This window comes from Varanus komodoensis, unplaced genomic scaffold (assembly GCF_004798865.1).
Source record: "Varanus komodoensis strain SLA01 unplaced genomic scaffold, ASM479886v1 scaffold119, whole genome shotgun sequence".
Lineage (NCBI taxonomy): Eukaryota > Metazoa > Chordata > Lepidosauria > Squamata > Varanidae > Varanus > Varanus komodoensis.
Genome location: NW_025335344.1, coordinates 581,362 through 602,658, shown reverse-complemented (window position 1 = coordinate 602,658; position 21,297 = coordinate 581,362). Strand labels below are relative to the sequence as shown.

General features: G+C 49.1%; 1 protein-coding gene across 1 annotated transcript; it reads left to right on the top strand.

Moving 5' to 3' along the window:
* The first annotated feature begins 3,261 nt into the window (after positions 1-3,261).
* On the top strand, positions 3,262-20,741 carry LOC123018914. Its single transcript, XM_044421373.1, has 17 exons — positions 3,262-3,331; positions 4,305-4,432; positions 6,369-6,512; positions 7,180-7,254; positions 8,586-8,756; positions 10,101-10,197; positions 10,778-11,001; positions 12,563-12,716; positions 13,870-14,078; positions 14,386-14,503; positions 14,769-14,974; positions 15,517-15,634; positions 17,161-17,330; positions 18,899-18,996; positions 19,087-19,193; positions 19,839-19,904; positions 20,629-20,741. Exons 1-17 carry the CDS (start codon positions 3,262-3,264, stop codon positions 20,739-20,741), a joined length of 2,268 nt encoding a protein of 755 aa, XP_044277308.1.
* The last annotated feature ends 556 nt before the right edge of the window (positions 20,742-21,297 follow it).

Sequence of the window (21,297 nt, the reverse complement as noted above, 5' to 3'; positions counted from 1 at the left end):
TTTCTCCTCCCTGTTTTCTCCCCATCCTGTGTTCCACAGCCAGCCAGGTTTCTGTGGCCATCAGGTATGCAGGGTCCTCACTGGGCTACTTCAGGCGGCCCTCCTCACCGCACCCACACAATCCTTATTTATTGATTTAAAACATCTGTATGCCCACCCAATTGTGCCACAACACCTCTGGGCAGCTCACAATTCCAAGATAAAAACACAATAAAAACCAATAGCGCATTAAAAATAAAATAACAATAAAATACAAGCAGAAAATACAAATCAAAGATGTAATGACAATAGTTATTAAAGTATTTTTATTCTCTTCCAGAAGACTCTTGTATTGCAGTAAACGAAGGAGTTTCACAGCTCCCCAGCAACACCCCCTTGCATCATATGGGCTATTTCAGCTCTATAAGACTCTGTTCTTGGAAAACAAACTCACAGGAATAGTGTTTTATTTGTTTATGTCTCCAGGGAGACTCGGGTTCAGGTTCAAATCCCTTTATAAGTTTGCAGAACTGGGCCAGGATTTGCTGGGCTTCTAAGCAGTGGGAGCATTTGGAAAGTATCGTGCCTGCCCGTTCTTTTTCAGTGTGGCAGAAGAAGCACTGTAAAAATTTGGAGATATGGGGTTACCAAATATAAAACTTAATTTTAAGACGGGGGTTATTGGGAGTGCCCTTAGTTTGGATCACCTGGGGAGGATGAAAGGAGCAGGTTGCTCTAAATGGCTTTGGTGGATAAAAACAATGCATTATATCCAGACTTAGGTCTATGGGAGTTGCTGGCTCACTGGAATCCATGGGACTTAAGATGAGTCACTGTGAAGTCCCATTGCTCTCAGTGGGTATACTCCAAGTAAAACTAAGTCTGGCTCTAATTCAATCTTAGTGATACGCATCTCCTTGGGCAGATATCACAAAATTGCTTCCCACTGGTAGTGGTATGAAAATGAAGGCATATTTTCAGCAAGTGTCTTGAGCCAAATACATTTAATCACAAAGTCCATGTCCTCTATAGCTCTTTCTCTTATCTTATCTGCATCAGTTCAGAAACGGAGGGCATGATGAAATGAATATTTGCAATACAGAGAGATTTCTGCAAATCCAGGCTCAAACTAGGCACTCTCTGCATTAAAATAAAAATCAGTTTAAGCTGAAATCCTGTGCACGTATTTCTGGAAATCTCACTGAACTCAATTGAATTAGGTTCTGAATTTATAGGATTGTGAAAGCAGTCTAAGATGGATATGATGTGTTATTTCTGTTTCTTGCCTGTGTTGATTGATATAATGTATAAAATTTAATTGTAAATGATGTTTCAACATACATGCTAATCTTACCAGTTTTAGAAAAATATTTTTAGTAATATGTTGTGTAAATGTGAATAATTTGTGTTTGTTTTTTGCTGTTGTCATATGCTTCGGAGTGACACAAATGAACAAGAACGGCTCCTGTTTAAAACTAGAGGTGTTAAGCTATTTTAGAGTTGTATCAAATAACCAGAATGTTGCATATTTGCATTTTTTCTGCAGTTGCTGAGAAGGAAATTATATTTCTAAACCACATAGGGCAATCATCAATCTTTTATCCTTTGTACTCTAGTGTTGGGCATTAAGAAAAAAAAATCTCCATTTTGTGTTTTCCCTCAAATGTGTGCCTCTCCCCACCTGTTTGAGCATCAGCTTAAAACCCAAACTCATTTCTGCCTTATGTGCTTGGTGCAGATTAGTCCTGCTTGGAGCACTTGCGTCCCAGGAGGTGTTGGCAGTACCTTTCCCCACAGGTGAGCAGAGCATCCCTTGGGTAAACGGTCTTAAAAAGCAGGCAAGAAGAAGCGATTAAGTGGCTGAAGGTCCGTCCGTCCTCTTTATTTCCAGAACTGTTGGCATAACCCAAGGCTGGGCAGCTTTAGGACTGTGAGTGGGTTTGGGCTAGTTCATTTATTTTTCTTCCACCCAATAGCGGAGTCTTTCAGGGCAGTTCACAAAAGATAAAATTAGACAAACATTAAAAAACACAGACATTCATTTAAAAGAATTAAAGCACAATAGCAATTGTGGCTTTGCTATTGATTTGATTTGGCATGCAAGCATAGCAATGATACAAAATACAATCGAATATATAAAAACGAAGTTAAGAAGTTAAACTAATAAAGTACTGGGGAAATAAAAATGTCTTCTCCTGGTGCCGAAAAAGAGTACCAAGTAGGTATCGGGCACAGTTCTTTGAGAAAGTCGTTCCAAAGCTGGGGTGCCGCAGCCAAAAAAACCCTCCTCCAGGTAGCCCCTTGCCTCATTTCCTTTGGAAGGGGCTCAGGGCGAGAGACCCTTGGAGGTGACTTCAGGATCTGGGCAGGTACACACAGGAGGAGGCGATCCTTCAGGTGACCTGGCCCAGACTGCTGAGCGCTTTGAATGCTACTTGTAGCACTCTGAGTCAGGTCTGGACTTCTAAATTGTGTAATTGACCAGCGCGAACTTGGAAGTCTTGCTAAAGGCCCGCACTGGTCAACTGCAGAGTCCTTCCCCAGGCAACCACAAGGGAAGTCTCACTTTCTGCATCCACCGAGCAGTGTCTGTACGTTTTCCTCTAACCTGAGCATCCCTGAAACAGTGTCGTCACACGAACCCGCAAAATAGTGCACACAGAGGGAAATCGCCAACCTTCCACACTGTTCACTCTGAGATGCAGAAGGTCTTGCGCAAAGGACTCCGGAGGTGATGTCTGAAAGCGAACGCAACTGTGCTCAAGGGTGTTTCCTCAGAGAAAGTTTTGTTCTGTACCCTGTATATTGCAAAGAGGGAGATTCTCCTAGGCTGGACCTTAGGACAAAATTCTCCCCACACACACACGCGCGCGCGTGTGTGCTGGAAAAGGAGAATGCCAAGATGATGGGACGGCAACCAAAAGGCAGAGAATCAACATCTGGGGTCGCGTGGGGCTGATGCGCGTTGCCCTCACATTCTTGGTACCCTGTCATGCCGAGGGCGCTCTGATTTAGCGCCCTTAATATGTGGAAAAATACTTGTTGTGAGCTTTGGTTTCTTAAAATAAATCAAGGTGCGAGTTCTTTGTAAGCCGTCCAGAGACTTTTAGTAACGGGACACCATATAAAAACTTATATAAACAAGTAAAATTTGATTTAAGAATTAAGAGGGCCCTCCTGCTGTCACACGAGCAAGTCTGGGGTCTAAAGTGATCTACTTGTAGCACTTATTTCAATTTTAGGAGGGAGGGAAGCTGGCCAATTTAAAGGCTCTCCACCCACATGGACGGCACTGGCTTTATGCAGGCAACTCCTGGGAGTCTTCCCATGGGTGGTGGTGGGGAAGAAGCAGGTCAGCTGGGAATCTCCTGTTGGGGCCCAGAACCGGGTGAGCTTTTCCTTGCTAGAAAAATGATCTCCTTCCCCAAAAGGTGCTGCACGGACAGAATGCCGCGGCCGTTACTTCTGGATCTGGTTGGACAAGGCCGCCTTGGGCCAGAGTTCATGGGGTTACAGTGTCTTCAGTGAGTATGGAGGCATCTCTTTGAAAGGAGATGCTGCCAGGGGTTCAGTCCTGACCTCGGGCCCACGGGGGCTGGCTGTTGTTCTCTAGTGACGGAGGTGCTCCGTGCAGGCTCAGAGGCACTCTTGCCTGTTCCTGAGCTGAGCAGTGGCTGAAATGAAACCCTGGAGAAATGTGTGGGTATCACTTGAAGCTTGTTTGAATGAGAGAGTCAGAATGGTATGATGCTGAGACTGTTGGACTGGGAGATTCCGGTTCGAGTCCCCACTCGGCCATGAAGCTCAATGGGCAACTTTGGACAGTCACAAATGCTCAGCCCAGCCCAGCCGACCTCACAGGGTTTTTTCTGGGGGTCAAATGGAGCTTTGCAAGGTGCCTTGAGTTCCTCACAAGAGGAAGGAAACAACAAAAAGCTGGGCTATAAATATAATGCAATTAAAAATGAATTAATTAAAATATCATTAATTATTATGATTAATGATTTTCGTTACTAATCAATAATTAAATTATAATAATATGTAAGAAATAAAATTATTAATTGGAGCCCATCCAGAGGGGCTGCAGCAGCAGAACAAGACCGTCTTCCAGTTCAGATGTGCTTGCAAGAAACCGATGAATTTCTAATGCAGTTCTCCCCGTAACTTTGTTGAAATGGGGGGACTTTTCATGCTACCAGGGAAAAGTATGCCCAGAAAAGCTGAGGACGCCATGGGGAAGGGGAGGCGGTGACCAGGGGGCCGATTTCTTGCTCCGCAGGAGTAGCCCGGGACTCAAGCTACCACCCACTGCTTGCTTTCCACAGATGAGTTGGGCCAGCGCATCCCCGTGACACCCGACCTCGCTGCCCAGTGCGGCTTCACCAGCGGCACCGATCTGTACGGCAACCCCGAGATCAGAATATCGTTCCTGGCCTGTTCGGTCCACAATTCGGTAAGTGAAATGTTAAAGCTTGTCTAGACTTCTTAAACATCCCAGGCAAAATGCGTGGCGTAGATGGCAAGTTTAATTCTCCAGAGCGAGTGTTTGGCCTCTCACAATGGCTCAGGTGGGTGGGATGCAGAAAAGCGATCACTCCAGGCAGCAAGATACTTCGTGCAGAGGAAAGAGAATTGGCGGAGGAGAAAAGGACGGATGCTTTGGCTTGGAGTCCTTCACTGAGCCATGTGGGCCTCTTAAGTCCTTCCAACTCAACTGCCTTACGATTCCTATTTATTTATGTATTTGGAATTTTTGTATGCCGTCCCGTTTGCATAAGCCTCAGGACAGCTTCCAACATCATAAATAAAAACACATACAAATACATACATATAAAATCTGGATACATCCTGGCTCAATATTTTAAAACCAATAAATCAACAATTATTAAAACATCGTTTAAATAAAAAGGTCTTGGCCTGGTGCCGAAAAACAAATAACGACAGCACCAGGCAGACCTCTAGGGAGCGCATTCCATAGATGGGGCGCCACCGCAGAGAAGGCCCTCCTCCGGGTACTTGCCCTCCTAATATCCTTCATGGAGGGTTCCTGGAGAAGGGCCTCTGCTGCCGATCTCAAGGGGCGGGAGGGCATATATGGACGCAGGTGTTCCTTTAGATATCCAGGTCCCAAGCCATTAAGGGCTTTATAGGTCATAACTAGCACCTTGAATTGGGCCCAGACTTCAATGGGGAGCCAGTGAAGCTGGCAGAGGACTGAGGTTATATGAGAATAATGCCCAGTCCCTGTCAGCAACCTGGCAGCTCTATTTTGTACCATCTGAAGTATCCAGACTATCTTCAAGGGCAGCCCCATGTAGAGCGCGTTACAGAAGTCTAATCGGGAAGTGACCAATGCATGTGTCACTGTCGCCAGGCAATCATCCTCCAGGTAGGAAAGCAGCTGATGGATCAACCGAAGCTGGAGGAAAGCGCTCCTCGCCACTGCAGTCACTTGAGCTTCCAAAGACAGCTATGGGTTGAGGAGCACTCCCAAGCTGCGGATCCTGTCCTTTAGAGGGTCCTTCTTTGGTCTCTCTTCCCCTCCCCTGAAAGGCGAATTGTTCTCTGTCCTGCTTCACCCAGTCCAGAGTTTTCCGGGTCACTCCCAGCGAATTCTCCATCCATTGGAAACATGACCCATCCCCGATTTGTGTCCAAACCAAATCATACAAAACATATAACCTACCACTTTCTCAGGGCTCAGCATGGGTTAAAAGAGGGTTCAAGGGCAATTCTATGCATCTAGGACCCTTTCCCCCTTGTCTAAACAACTCCCAGGATGGATGAATGGGGGATACTGGGAGTTGTAGTCTTTTTTGGCATGTATGCACCTAAACATGCGTTGGATTGCACCCTAGTGGGGTGTTGTTGTCTAGGAGGGAAATCTGTGCACCGGGCAGGTAACTTCTAGCAACTTAGTTTGTTCAGTGATTATAAATGGCCCTTAAGGGCATAATTATTCTCCAAAGACAGTTTACAACATACATTTCATGCAATACAATTATCCAGTGGAAATCACAAACAGATTAATACAAACCAGTTAATTAATCAAGCCCGACAATTAGTGGGGAAATATACTAGAACAACGACGTTCTGACCTTTTCTTAACTTTTCAAGGATTTCTTGGGGGGAGTTGTACGGGAGCGGGGCCTGCCACTAAAAAGGCCTAGCACTGTGCTACCAACAACCTTGGATCTTTTTATCAAGGACCAGTGAGGAGAGGTTTCGTTGCTCCTTCTCTCGCCTTCAATAGCTGAAGGGATCATGAACTATATATGACCAGTCGAAGGTTTGCAGAACCAGAGTGGCCAAGTCTGGGTTGCATCTGAATTCGGGGCCCTTCGGTGCAGCTTCCAAAACAGGCCAGCCTCTCCTTTCTTTCTGTCCAGTTTGACCAGGACTTCAGCCTCCAGCTGCAGGTGGAGGTCACCAGCCCAGCTAATGTGACGGACGCTTACGACGTCTCCATGAAGTGCTCCCTTGATGCTCCGTGGAGTCCCCGGGAGATTGCCTGCGAGGAAAACTACATGGAGGTGAGCGGAGTGGAGAAAGGGCAGCTCAGCCTGTCTTGGAAAACTGACGTAAACATGGAAGGAACCCATAGGACTGGGTGCTATTCTGCCCCACTGAACATGGGGCATGGTTGTCCTCGGCTCCTCAGGAGCCGAGAAAGATCTCCTGCCTTGGGAATCCTTCTAGATCAAAACACAGCCAACTATTTCGACCAATTTCAGTTGACTGGCACAATGTGACCATGTCAGGGAGGTGCATGTGAAACCAAACATGATTTAAAAAATCTGCCTCTTTAAAGGGGAATGAATAATGCATTTTCCTTTGCTTGAGCATGGCCTCGTGCCCTCCGGGGAGTCTTGGCTACAGCTGCCTGGGGCTGATGGGAAATGTAGTCAGCGGAGGGTGCCAGGTTGAGGGCCGCATAACTGAAGCCTTCCTGGCCAAGCGGCTGTTGCCCTTCAGTGGCGCATGAGCATGTGGCAGAAGGAGCGTCCTTTGTGCGGGCAAGATACACCTCTGGATCCCGAGTGGCTGTGGGAAGAGAATTGCCCCCCTGCACACATGCGCTGCGGCCTCTCCAGTCACTTGCGCTAATCCTTGGATATGACGCTCATGGTCAAAAGTGAAAGCACGGAATAGAAGCTCAGGTGGGTGCGGATTCCGTCGTCTCCCATATGTTTCTTGTAGGTGTCTGTTAAGCGTGAGGTTCCAGGAATAGCCAGTGAAGCCCTGAACAAGGACTGGATGGCCGTGTGGCCGGTGGTAAGCGCTCGGAAGGCGGAGGGTAGGGATACGCTTAAAAATTAGAATTATGATTCATTCTTTGTAGTATTCATTTCCGGCTAAGCATAATGCATTCCCTAAGCGATTTACACATGCATATTAAAATCACCTTGCGATTACGCTTCTACAATTGCAATCTATATTTATATATTGTAATTTCTATGTGTTTATTTCTGTAGCCAAAGTTCTCTGGGTAGTGAGAGTAATAGCGACAGCAGTAGTAAAACAGAACATAACAGGAGTGATAAAATGGAGCAGCGAGTTTCATTCAGTGATGATCTTGTACATTTGAAAGTGTGTGGATGAGTCTACACGTTCTGCTTCCTAAAGTGCACAAGAGAAAGTTTTCCACAGGGTGGGAGCCCCCAGCAAGAAGGTCTCTCTGCCAAGGTCTTACGTGGCAACATTTTATTTTCGGAATGACCATCCGGGCCTTTTCCAGTGATCTTAAAGGTCGGTTGGGTACATCTGAGGAAAAGCAGTCTCCTGACGTATCCTGGTTCCAAATTCTGTAGGGCTTTGTATGAGGACAACATAACCTCAAGCATGGCTTGGTAGCTAAGGGAGGGGAGGAGAAAGAAGAGGTTTGGGGGCTTCCTTCATGGAAGAAAACCAGCTAGTGCCACCCCATCATCCAGGGCTGATCCTACCATTGGATGGAGGGAGAGCACTGCCCTAGAGCCAGTGTGGTGCAGTGGTTAAGAGCATGGGACTGGGACTCAGAGGATCTGGGCTCGAGTCCCTGCTTGGCCATGGAGCCAACTGGGTGACTTTGGGCCAGTCACAGTCTCTCAGCCCAACCTACCACATAGGGTTGTTGTTGCGGGGATAAGATGGAGGAGGAGAGATAATGTAAGCTGCCTTGAGCCCTTTGTAGGAAAAAGGCAGGATATAAATCGAATGAATGAATGAATGAATGAATGAATGAATAAATAAATATCCAACCGATGCTGGGATGGAGGGAAACACTAGAAAGGTTTTGGGGGAGAGAGGTGGGTGTTCCATGCAGGTTTGGGCAGCTTAATGGATTAATTAAGTAGAGGGTTTTATACAGAAATCCGGAAGGGCTCCTAATGCAGGCCTGCAGCATAGTCCCTTTTCTTCCAAGGAAGGTGAAAGAAGAGATGGCAGGACTTAAAGAAACACTACTCAGTTTATTCAGTTTCCTGAGCACTTTTTGGGTCAGCTGTTAATCTTTCTGTAGCATCGCTACTGCCTCAAGCGGAAACAGCATGTTGCAATGCGGGTTTTTTCAGGGGACGGAAGGTGGGAGAGCTCCCCAAAATCTCACATGCGTTTGCCTTTTCCAGGCACAGGGCGCCATGAATCAGGTGTGGCAAGTCATCTTTCACTTCCAGAACGGCTCCTTGCAGAGAATGATGGCCACGCAGGCCCACGCCCTGGGTTATGGTGTCAACACCACAGCCACCCGCGTCCTCTTCCGGATGCCCTACGGCTCCCCGCAGGCCGAGATCACCATGGTAAGGGTGGGAAGGCCTTCCGGCAGTGCTTGAGCTACAGCGGGGTGGCCTGAACTTTTGATGCAAGCAGTGGAAAAAGTTGTTGTTTGGTCGCAAAGTCATGTCTGACTTCACAACCCCATGGACAACACTCCTCCAGGCCTTCCTGTCCTCCACCATTCCCCAGAGTCCACTCAAGCTCACGCCAACTGCTTCAGTGACCCCATCCAGCCACCTCATCCTCTGACGTCCCCTTCTTCTTTTGCCATCTATTGTTCCCAGCATTAGGCTCTTCTCTTGTGAGTCCTTCCTTCTCATTAGGTGGCTAAAGGATTTGAGTTTCATCTTCGGTATCTGGCCTTCTGGACCAGTCAGGGTTGATCTCCTCTAGGACTGACTGGTTTGATCATTTTGCAGTCCAAGGGACTTGCAGGAGTCTCCTCCAGCACCACAATTCAAAGGCCTCAATCCTTTGGCTCTCAGCCTTCCTTATGGTCCAGCTTTCACAGCCATATATTGCAACTGGGAAAACCATCGCCTTGACTACACACACTTTTGTTGGCAGGGTGATGTCTCTGCTTTTTAGTATGCTGTCTCGATTTTCCATAGCTTCCCTCCCCAGGAGCAAGCGTCTTTTAATTTCTTGGCTGCAGTCCCCGTCTGCGGTGATCTTGGAGCCCAGGAAAATAAAATCTGTCACTAGAACCTTCAATAAATCCTTTAAATTGTATCTAAATTTGCATATGCAGGCTTGATGCAGATGTGTGTCCCAGACTGAATCTTTAAATTTCCTAAATTTAAATCGAAGAGCAGCCAGGGTTGATCTCCTTGCAGTCCAAGGGACTCTTGGGGGGTAGAGTAGTAGGGCTCTGGCATTCCAGTCTGGGAGATCCTAAGCATGCAACTTGTTTGGGAGTATGCAAAGCTGGAACCCGTTATGGTGTATGCCTGTCTTTAAATGGCTTTTCCAATAACTTTTGCATCAATGGTACCTCAGCATGACAGACTGCTGCCAAGGGCAGGCTCCGAACTTTGGAAACTCCTTGAAAAATTGGGCATAGCTTTGGCAGAAGTCAACATTGGGGTTTAAAGGCAGCTGCTAAATTACCCTGCCATGGAGTAGCTCTAATTCTCGTAGATGACAAACCTGGTACAGTTCAAGCTACCCTGGCCAGAAAGGTTTCCTTCCAGGGAGATGAAACAAGCCGTCGTCTAGTATTTTTTGGACAATTCCTTTTTGATACTCTATTGCCTTGATCTTCTGTCCTCCTATGGAGCTTGGAGTGGAGCTCCAGGTGGCTCACTCTAGACAGCCACTTCATCCTGACCTGCTGGGTTTCTAGCTTTCCGCGTCTTCCTCTGTAGGTTCAGGGCCTGGAAGTGGAGGTGGCACGAGCCACGGTCTTCTACAAGCAGGCCTGGATGATTCTAATGGTGAACACAGCTCTCGCTTGCCCTGTCGGTGAGTCTTCTGCGAACGGCCCCACATTTGCTATGAGACAGCAACCGGTATGACGCCGGCAATCCTGTATATTTTGTAGGGCTTTCTCTGGGGCATGTGAAGGGTTTGTAGGGCCCTGAAACCTTACACCTTGGTTGCTTACAGGTAAGGGTTTGATTTTGCATCCCGGTGTCTCATTCACAAGGATTTTACAGGGGGTCCAGATGTCCTCTTGATCCTGGAATCTTCCTGTACTTCTGTGCCCCTTCTTCCACTGCTTTTATTTTTCTTACCTTAAAAACATCCCCATTCGAGTGTCAGCATCAGGCACCCTCCAGTCCAGGCACAGGCTGGGGTGTCAACCATACACTTTGGGATGGAGATGGTATTTTGCATTTCAAAGAGAGCCATTCTTGAATCAGGCTGGATCTTAACCTGAGAACAAACTCCTTGGATGCACAGAATGGAGACGGTGTGCTCCACTGAAGGGACTCCCACGGAAGCCCCGCAGTTCCTTAAAAGCCAGCCCGCCTTCCATTTTGTCAGTCGGTTTCTTCAACGGATAGGACTTGAGGGCGAGCCGAGTTCTTGTCTCTTGCAGGCCCCCCGCTTTTCACAGCCACCACCCTCAGCTGGGTGACCCCATGGATTATGTCCTCGCTGGTGCGCTTCCCCGATCTGTATCATGACGAGGCCATTGCGATGGGCTTGGACGGGTGTCGGATCGACGAGGCCACCATCATGAGGAATGGATACGCTTTTGTGATGGACTCCAATGTCATCACCATCACGGTGCCCATTGGGGCTGCCGGAGGGCTCACCGAGGTCAGTGTTTGGGGGCTGAGCACCTGGAGATGGTGCTTGTGGCAGTCCTAAAAGCCTTTGGCAGATCAAACTACTCCACCGAACAAAACCAGACCACACCAGGGTGCTAAATCTTGTGCAAAGATGGGTGTTTTTGCTTCCTCCTCTTCCTTTGCAGGGTATAAGTCAGTGAGGGTGAACTTTCAGAGCCCTCTCTGTCGGCACGCAAGCCCAGTCACCCCAGCATCGCCCCAGCAGCCGAGCATCGGATAACGGCACACATAGGGGCCATGCGCATGCTCGGAAAGGAGTAGTGGTGCCAGGCGATGACGTCACAAGCCACGATTCATTAGCTGTGACTCGTCCGAGCTTTCGCATGTTAGATCAGTGCACTGCCAAGGATAGATAGATAGATAGATAGATAGATATATTTGCTTGGACTGGCTGTGAGGTGTTTTTTCTAAACTAAAATCTCAGTTTTCAGGTTCTATTGCAGTGTTGGCACTTTGGGATAAATATTTATTTATTTATTTAGAATTCTTGTATGCTGCCCCATTCGCATACGCCTCGGGGCGGCTTCCAACAAATAAATATCAATACAAATACATAAAAATGGAAACATTCTGGCATAATAATTTAAAACCAATAAATAAATCAATAATTAATTAAAATATTGATTAAATAAAAAGGTCTTGGCCTGACGCCGAAAAACAAATAACGACGGCGCCAGGCGGACCTCTCTGGGGAGCGCATTCCATAAGTGGGCTATGGGTTGCAGTTTGGGCACTCGGTCTCTAAAAGGTTTGCCATCACTGGTCTAAGTGATTTGGCTGGCTGACTGGCTAAATGCAAGGAATTTATTGTTGTAAGCCGCCCTGAGGCTTCAGCGAATGGGGCGGCATAAAAATGTTTTAATGAATGAATGAATGAATGAATGAGCAGAGCTGGCAAAAGCCTTGGCTGAGAAAGGCATTGCAAAACAAGAGTACCAGTCATAGATAACACTTCCCTGCACCCCTAGCAGATGGCTCAGCACAAAAGTTGTGAACCTATTTATTTATGTATTTATTTACAATATTTTTACCCCGTCCTTAAGAAATGTCTCAGGATGGCTTACAACATAAACGTAACAATAAACACAACAAGTACAACCAACATAATAAAATGTAAGTAAGCATGAGAATTAAAAACTCAGTTAAAATATTTAAATATTACAAAGTTGGGCACCAGGCGAACCTCTCTGGGGAGTGCATTCCACAGTCGGGGTGCCACCGCAGAGAAGGCCGTCCTCCGGGTATTCACTCTCCTAGCCTCCTTCAAGGAGGGTTCCGGGAGCAGGGCCTCTGTCTCAGATCTTAAGACACAGGAGGGCATATAAGGAGGAAAACATGCCTTCAGACCCACGGATTAATAACCTCAGGGGTCAAATGAACTGCCGGCTTCTATTCAGAAGCTCAGTTCAGCGAGGGGAGAGGAGAATTTCCAGCAGTGGTACCCTTGCCTTCATCTCCCAGCCAGGATGCTGGACACTCTGCTCCAGCCGCACCTCCCTCCCTCCCTCCCTCCCTCTCTGCCATTGCAGAGTGACGTGGTCGACAACCACTACGGCACGACGTACAGTATCAAGCTCCTGCTGGACCGCCGGTGGCAAGGGGACGATAGTGACCACACGCGCCTCCGCAGCCTCAAGTCCTTCCGCACCCCCTTTGCTCCTCAGACGCCTCTGCTGGTCGACAGTAAGTGTCCACCCCACCCTGGCTTTGCCCGGAAATCTGCTTGCACCAGCGTGCTAACTGGAGCGGTCCTTCTTGCACTGCACTTAATTGCACGTCTGCGTCCCGGTGCACGGAGGTTGCACAGCCGTCCGCAGCTTGTTCCTTTCTTCTCTGCCCTTCCCCAGTGCCAGTTGCAGGTACTGGGGTGCATTTGGGCAAGATGTCTTGCATGGGTCCCCTTCCTTCCTTTTCCAAGTATTTCTATTTCGCCAAGACACAATGCAATAGAACTGATACCAAGCGTGAAGGAACCTGTCAACAAGGGCCTGCATAGGGGGGTGGTATGGAAATTCCTAAAGCTGTAGGGCAGGACTGCCTCTGAAGCATCTGGAGAGTATTTATGTAGGTATTTATTGCCTTTTATTTCTGTACCACTGCATAGCCAAAGCTCTCTAGGTGATTTACTGTATAACATTCATCAAAAACAAACCAATAAAACACAATCCAAATGTCATAAAATCTGAGCAGCATTGAAATGAATGGAAAATAGCTCAAACATGCCGTCAAAACGACCCTGTAAAAGGAAGGGCCGAGCGGGGAGATTAACCCTGTTGTGTTGTGTTGTGTTGTGTGTGGTTGTTGTATATGGTTGCTTTGTTTTTGGTTTCTTGTAAGCCGTCCAGAGACTTTTAGTATTGGGACGGCATATGAAAGCTTTAAATAAATAAATAGACCCTTTCTGGTTGGTTACATTATTATATTATTTATATATTGTGTTTCTAAGCTGCCCCACACCTGGAGGTCTCTTCCCTGCATGCTGCTGGGAATGCTTTAGTTCCCTCTTGCTCTGTTTGGTAGAGCAATCCACTGGGTAGAGCTTACGTAAAAATGCTTGGCTCTTTGGTTGATTTTCTGCTAAGGGAACTCCCCCCCCCCCCGCGAAATCTTCTGTCCCTCCTTTCACAGATGACGGCCTCTTCCAGGTTTCAAAGCTGCTTGATGGACAGAGAGCTGGCTAGCCATCGGGTGGATGCGCTAGCCGGAGGAAGAGGGATGCGTGAGTCGGCCCCTGGGTGCCTGCCTTCTCCTGAAAGCATGGCAGAGGCATCACCTAGAGGTGGTCTCCCAGATGGTGGTCAAATGTAGGGGCCCAAAAGCTGCTGCTCTCTTCCAGACACTATCCCAGAGAGAGGCTACTTTGACGTGAGCTTGGGTAGCTTCCTTCCCGATGTGGAGCTGTCCACCATCGCTGTGGCTGGCCAGCCCTTGACACCCGAGGGGCTCAGGAGACGTGGCTTCCGGCTGGAGGAAGTCCCCAAGCCCAACCGCACCAGGGCCTTCGTCCTCCAGGTTCCTTTTGCCGATTCCCTGGTGGAGCAGCAGGTAGGTGCAGGGCGAGAGTTCCCCATGGCTGCTCCCGGGCTCTATGGATTCTGCAGTCCATAGGGAGTTGCCAGCCCTTGAAGGCTAAAGGACAGAAGCCGGGTGAATGGGGTCTCCCACAGTCCTGAGATGGGCTGCAGTTCTGAGGTCATGAGGCCTCCTGCCTTCTGGGAAGACATGCCCCTTTTGGCCCTTGTTGGCTGCTGAAAATGCCCTGTGCAGGTTGGATGGAGACGGGGCTGGGCTGGGCTTTCTCTGGACCAGGATTGGGCATGCATGACTGAGAAGAAGTCCTTTTCCCCGTCAGTATCTGCACAGCAACGTCAGGAGATACACCCTCCATCTCTACTATACCCTCAAGCTGGTCACAAAGGACAAGACATTCACCCATCCTGGAGTAATCCACTGTGACATCCCCGACGTCGGTGAGTCCTCTGGAACGAGGCTGGGACGGAGGAACGGAAACTGCTCTTCGCCCATCCATTTCGTCTTTCCTTGCCAAGGAAAAGGTGGCCAGCTGTGGGCAAGGCAGTGGGGCGAATGGGGCCTTGGCTCCTTTCTAGTGGAAATGCACAAATAAAGGTTGCAGCCCTGTGACAATCGTCACTTGCCACCGTGCAGAGATGCCCTTCTGCTTTTGCGGGTGGCTTCTGAGCTCACATGTTCCAACGCTCTCTTCTGCATGGTTAGTTCTTCCAACCTTTGAGAGGATCTGTGATGCGGGAGCGCTTGGTCTCGTGATGACCCGCGGGAACCTGGACCACTTCTGGATCCCGTACGTGGGCAGTCAGCAGCTGACCAGCAGGCTGGCTGCCTTGCAGAACTACACAGTCCAAGATGACGGAAGCCGCTTCTACCTCTTGGTACCTTTCTTGGCACCGGGTCTGGTGTATGAGGTAGGCAGGCCTGTGATCCATTTTGGCGGTGGAATGGGGTCACAGGGTCCAAAGGATCACCTCTTGGCACATGGTCTTCCTATGCCTTGAGAACCGTTCAGAGGATTCCTACCTTCTGAGGATCAATGGGGAGTAAATTGCGAGTTGGTCTTTTCCATGGTGGCCCCTTAATTGGGTCATCGCCTTCCCACAGAGATCGTCCTGGTGCTCCTTGGTTGAGCTTTCGGCCTTTTTTATAATATACCCAGATTTTAAAAATGTACCTTCAACTGTTGCTTGCTTTATTTTTAAAGCTAAATGCCACCTTTAAATACATACTTTGGCTTCTCAGTTCTCTTTTGCCATTTGAAACAACCATTTCTCCCTTTCAGTGTCTTTTAAATGCCTTATCATCGATTTTCTTGTGATCGCTTTTAATGTGTGTGTCACTCTGAGGGTTCTGGCCACAGGGGAGCCTCCGAACTGAATCGAATCAAATAGTTGGGTCGGGAGAGATTTTCTTCTACAGGAGCTGACCAGGTGTGAATACGTACGTTGCCTAGGACATCTCCCTGCAAGGAGTGACAGCTCGACTTGACTTCAGCTTGCGGGACAACAAGACACTGGCAACCATTCTGACCTTCCCAGTGGCCTGCATTTTCCCCACTGGCAGGCTGCTTGGTGAGCCTGATTATTATAGTTAACTTGCATTTATACTCCACTTTCCTTCCTTTTGCACAGAACCCAAGGCAGCTTACAAGATTCTCCTCCTCCCCCATCTTGTCTTAACAACAACAGCCTTATGAGGTTGGTTAGGCTGAGTCTGCGACTGGCTCAAAGTCACCCAGTGGGCATCAAGGCTGAGTAGGAGCTCGAACCCAGATCATCTGAGTCCCAGCTCCTTGCTCTAACCACTGCTCCCCATGGCCTCACGGCTGGGGGAAGAGAAGCTGAGAAGATGCTAATGTTCAACTGCAAGACCTGGAGGGATGTGTGTGACACAAGGCTGGGTGCAGGGGCTTTTTTCTTGGACTCCAGTGAGGCTTTCCTGAGCAGGGTGGGGAACCGTTTTCAGCCTGGGGCCAAATTGCAAACTGGGGAAGGTCTAGTGGGGGAAGATAAGCATTCCTGGATTTTAAATCACATTGGAGATAAGCAGGGCAAGGTTTGTGGAGGCCCGAATTGCTTGGCGGCACTTTCACATAGAAACAGAGAGTGTCAGAAGGGGCCTCCAAGGTCATCTAGTCTGACCCCTGTCTCCATCCAGCTCTGCTCATGACATGCCACACTGAACTTCTCCATGTTGGCAGGTCCCCTGCAGGTCAAATGCATACCTTGGTTCCGGGCAACTGTTTGGTTCCTTGTGCATCTTCTAAAGGTGACCTGGTTAGCAGCAAAAGAAGGTGGGCCAGGTGGGGAGAGGGCCCAGGGGCTGTATCCAGCACAAGGGCCTGAGGCTCCCCTCCCCTGCTCTTGGGCATCCCTCAGCCTAGAGGGAGCCAGTGGTTCGGGATGTCTGGGAGAAGGCCTTTTCCACTGCCAACTCCATGTCCCAGGTGGCTTAGTGATCTCCCAAGATTTTGCTGCCAACTATGAAAGCCTTCAGGCTCTGCTACCCACGATATCTGTTGTGCGCTTCTAATCTCTCCCTCACAGAAGTTCTGACTCCTTTTCATGATGCCTCCACCCTCCTGTATTTTCTAGCCATTTTTGCCACTTTTTCTTTTTAGAGCAAGGGAAACAATCAGCTTCCTAAATCATGCTATTATTCCTTCATAAAGTTGCAATCTCGCTCTGTACTGCATTGTGTTGTGTAAAGAAACATGCAAAAAAGCAGAGAGCAAAGCCCCTAGGGAAAAATTCCCTCTGTGAAGGTTGCTCTAATCCTTCTGCAAAGAAAGAAAAGTGCCAGGTTACACACTGAGAAACTGTTATGTTCTGGCAAGGCTTTTAGTGACAGCTGCCCAGAATGGCAGCTCTCTCTCTGTTACCGCTTTCTGATGTGTATATGTTTTTTAACCCTTGCATGTACATTACCTGCTGGGTCTGTCAGTATGTCTTGCTATTCGATTTCTTCAAATACTTCCGACATCTCATTTGGAAAAGCCGGCACTTGGCTGCCCTTAGAAAAGCAAACACCTGTCTGAAAGCAGCTAGACAAAGAGGGAAATCCTGGAGTTGACCTGGGCCCCCGTTTCTGCTTGCAGCATGTCTTTCCAATGGAACCATGGCTGCCACGGTCCTCGGCCTGGACACCAAACCGGCCCTGGACCCCAGGAGAACCCACTTACGGGACAAGAACTGTGGGCCGGTGGCTGCGGATGAATCCAAAGCCCTCTTCTCTTTCCCAGTGGCCAGTTGTGGTACCACAAAGAGGGTAAGGGGGGGGGGGGCACTTGGAGATGTGCTTGAGTGGTGGGGAGTCCTTGTGAAGCCCCAGGAAGGGGAGACCTTTACCATGAACTTCCTGTTCCTGGAATTTATTTATTTAAGATATTTATATGCCGTCCTGTCGCAAAAGCCTTAAATAAATAAATTCCCGACCCACACCGGCTGCAGTTAAAAACATAGAAAAGACAATATTAAAACTTATTGAAATATTGCTGGAATAAAAAGGTCTTAATCTGGCGCTGAAAAACAAATAACAATGGCGCCAGGCAGACCTCTCTGGGGAGCGCATTCCATAGGTGGGGCGCCACCGCAGAGAAAGCCCTCCTCCGGGTACTTAGCCTCCTAATGTCTCTCCCGGAGGGCTCCCTGAGCAGGGCCTCTGCTGCCGATCTCAGGGGGCGGGAGGGCAAATATGGAAGAAGGTGTTCCTTTAGGTATCCAGGTCCCAAGCCATTAAGGGCTTTATAGGTAATAACCAGCACCTTGAATTGAGCCCGGACTTCGATGGGGAGCCAGTGAAGCTGGCAGAGGACTGGGGTTATATGAGAATAACGCCCAGTCCCCATCAGCAACCTGGCCGCTCTGTTTTGCACCATCTGAACGATCTGGACTGTCTTCAAGAGCAGCCCCACATAGAGCGCATTGCAGAAATCCAACCGGGAAGTAAGCAATGCATGTGTCACTGTCACTAGGCAATCGTCCTCCAGGTAGGGGCGCAGCTGATGGATTAGCCAAAGCTGGAGGAAAGCGCTCCTCGCCACTGCAGTCACCTGAGCTTCCGAGGACAGCTCTGGGTCGAGGAGCACTCCCAAGCTGCGGACCCTGTCCTTTAGAGGGAATGTCCTGCCTCGTGGCGAAGGGCATTCCCGGCCCCATCTTTCTGAATATAGGGAAAATGTTTATGTCACTCTAGAGAACATGTGGATGGTTTCCACCAGAACGGGGTGTGTGTGTGTAGAACCTCAACTGGTTTCCCTGACTACCAATTCTTTGGTGGGTACCAGCTTTAGTGAAGTTCCATCCCCCCTCCGATTCTAAAAGGTTGGAAATCCCTCCTTATTAGCCTAATGAGCAACAAGCTAAAAGAGACTGGTGGTTTTGGCCTCCCCTTTTGCCTTCGGCTCTGTCCACCTTTGAGAATGGAATTCTGCCTTTGCTTTACAAGAGGATCTTCACCTCTGTGCTAGAGAACAAGCAGCTTTTTAAAGGGATCTCAAGTTCTGGGGAGGGTCAGAGATCCCCAAATCTCGCTGTTGATTTGTTTCTTTTTTCGGGGAGTAAGATATGTGCGTGTCAACAAAATTAGGGAACATTCCAGAGCTCCATCTTATTCACAAGCCTTTGCTGGTGAGACCTGCTCCCAACAGTGTGAGTCTCCCATCGCTGGGCGGTAAAGTTTCAGAACAGGATCGAAGTGGACCAGCGCCTGGCCCAGGGCTCAGAGGGTGGCATAGCAGGTTGGAACGCCCTCCTTTGACCCATGAGTGCTCAGGTATCATGCAGGTGACAGGGAGAGGATGCACCTGAGCATGCTTCCAATTACCTGCACTTCAGTTTGAAGGGAACTACTTGCTGTACGAGAATGAGGTGACCTTCAGAGAAGAAAGGATTCCTCAAGCGAGTCCAGTGATCACCAGGGACTCCCAGTACAGGTAAGCCTGAGCCTCGAAAAACGGTCCAAGAGATGAACCTTCTTCTGGCTTGCGGAGTTCACAGGTGGCTCTCTCTCTCTCGCTCGCTAGGCTGACTCTACGCTGCCATTACCCTCTGAACGAGACGCTCCGTGTCTGGGCTCGGCGGTTTCAGGGGGAATGGGCCACACCAGTGTCCTACGGCTTGGGGCCCAGAGGTAAGAGACAGGCTTGCATGCAGACAGGTCTTGCAGTGGGCCCTCTTTGGGTCCCACAGCCCCACTCTTGCTCCTTAGGCTGAATTTCAAGCATTAAGCTCAAACGCACTGATATTTTCTTGGGTCTCTGGGTTCTCCCCCCTTTTTGCTCTGCCCACCTAGGTTCAGAGCAAGGCCTTCCAGCTGCTGGTGAGTTAAACAGCCATTAACCTCAGGCAGCATGGCTAATGACTGGGGAAACTGGGAGCTGTAGTCAAACAGATCCAGAGGGTTCCCTATACCTGAGCAGAATGTGGCTTAATGCAGGCCATATTTAGTCTGCATGGAGGGCGAGCAATATGTTGAGCTGGAATGGGCAGGTAGACCAGGTGTGTGACCAGGTGCAGACTTAAAAGATGTGTGCATCTTGCTTCCTGGAACTTTGTTTTGAAAAGGGGTCAAAGAACCCTCTCATTGTTTCCCTTCCATTGCTTGCTCAAACGATGGCCCAAATTCCACGGTGCCCAGAAGATTCTCTTGGCAAACCCGTAGCGTGGGATGCTAGCTCCCATCTGTGATGGCACCATGAGAAATGGCAGCATTTTGGTTCTCTCCAGACCCATCGAGTGCTTCCTTAATCTCCTTCTCTGGGGGTCTCTCTTGCAGTGTACCAGCAGAAGAGAGCTGCAGATCATTGGATTATCTCCCAGACAGCCAGTCGTGCTTCGGAAGGTAAGGTCCCTCCCGTTTCTCCCAACCCGAGAAATGCCATTTTGGTAGGAATCCAAGCCTCTGTTGCACATCCCGGTTATACTAGTGTGGGCATGGGAGAGGCGGACACTTGGGGGAAGAAGCAGAGCTCCTGCAAGTTGGGCTTCGTGGCGCATGCACTTGCCACGCAGCCTACAGGGATGGCTCAGGCCCCCAACAAGCTTCCTGAGGTTTTACAGCCACGGTGAGCTCAGCAAAGCAGAATATGCCCCGATTCAGGCTCACTGGCTTGGCTACCAGTTCTCCCTTTCCCACACTGTCCACTTCCCGGGTGGGTGGACTCAAGGGAGCCACGACCATCTGGCCACCCTCTTTGCCCTGTGGCTGGATCCAAAACGAAGGCGTTTAAAAAGCAGGCCAAAGCTTGCACCGTCCCCCACCCAGACCTGCAGTAACACCAGTTTATAAAACTCGGAGCTGGTAATGTGTAACTTTGGAGTTAATGTTCCACACATGCCTTTTACTGGGGGCTGCAGCTTTGCAGCAGAGCTTCAGGCTGGGCAAGAGGAAGGGCTCGCTCCTGCCTCACTCCCTGGTGTGCCAAGCTAGAGAAGGGGCAGGCGATGGGAGACGCTTCTGCATTTGAGGGCCAATAAAAGTCTGCCTCGGACAGGTCCGGCTGGCCCACGAGGCGGCTTCTGATGCCGCTACAATTGTGCACTGATCCTGCTTTGCCCTTTTGCAGGGGCAGTTGGAACAAGGTGGTGCTGGCTTCCCGCTTTCAGTGCGGCCCTGTCTGGAGTAGCTGCCATTGTGGGCATGCTCCCTGTCAGGTTCCTAGGCCAGGAATGCAACTGAAAAATGAAATAAACCTTCAAACCAACGTTGTGTCTTCTCTTCACTCGAGCAGCAGACCGGCCAAAGGAGTACGCCAATAGGCTGGCTGTTCCAAACTTCTAGTAGGCTGGCCTTCCCATGGCCAGGCATTTTGGGCATTGTAGTCCAAAGAACGGTGCTATGGAAGTCTGCAAAAGGCACCAGAGCTCTGTAATGGGTGTCTTGGGTCCAGCACTGCCCTGGCTCATCTCATGTTTATTTAACTGTTGCATTAACAGTCGTCTTACGCCCAGCCTTGCTAGGAGCCCCCAGGCTCCTGCATCGTCCTCTTCTGCATTTTACCTTTTCACCAATGTGAGCACAACACCACCAGCCCTGCAGACAAGTTGCTTAGTGCTTCCAGGAGAAAAGGCTCAGCTGGAATTCATCTTCCCAGAGAAATCCATCTTCCAAGGACAAGGCTCTCTTGTTTGGACAAGCATTTGGGATTCTTCTAGCCGAGGCTTTTATGAAGCTACGTCCTGTTCACAACATTTTGTGGGGGTCCAGCTGACCCTGTCTTTGACCTACCAGCCTT

Bases quoted from the DNA above. Each gene is read 5' to 3' on its own strand.
- LOC123018914 (XM_044421373.1), top strand. From the start codon at position 3,262: ATGGACGGCACTGGCTTTATGCAGGCAACTCCTGGGAGTCTTCCCATG. The intron at 7,255-8,585 runs GTAAGCGCTCGG...TGCCTTTTCCAG, and splicing joins GGATGGCCGTGTGGCCGGTG to GCACAGGGCGCCATGAATCA. The intron at 8,757-10,100 runs GTAAGGGTGGGA...CTTCCTCTGTAG, and splicing joins CGCAGGCCGAGATCACCATG to GTTCAGGGCCTGGAAGTGGA.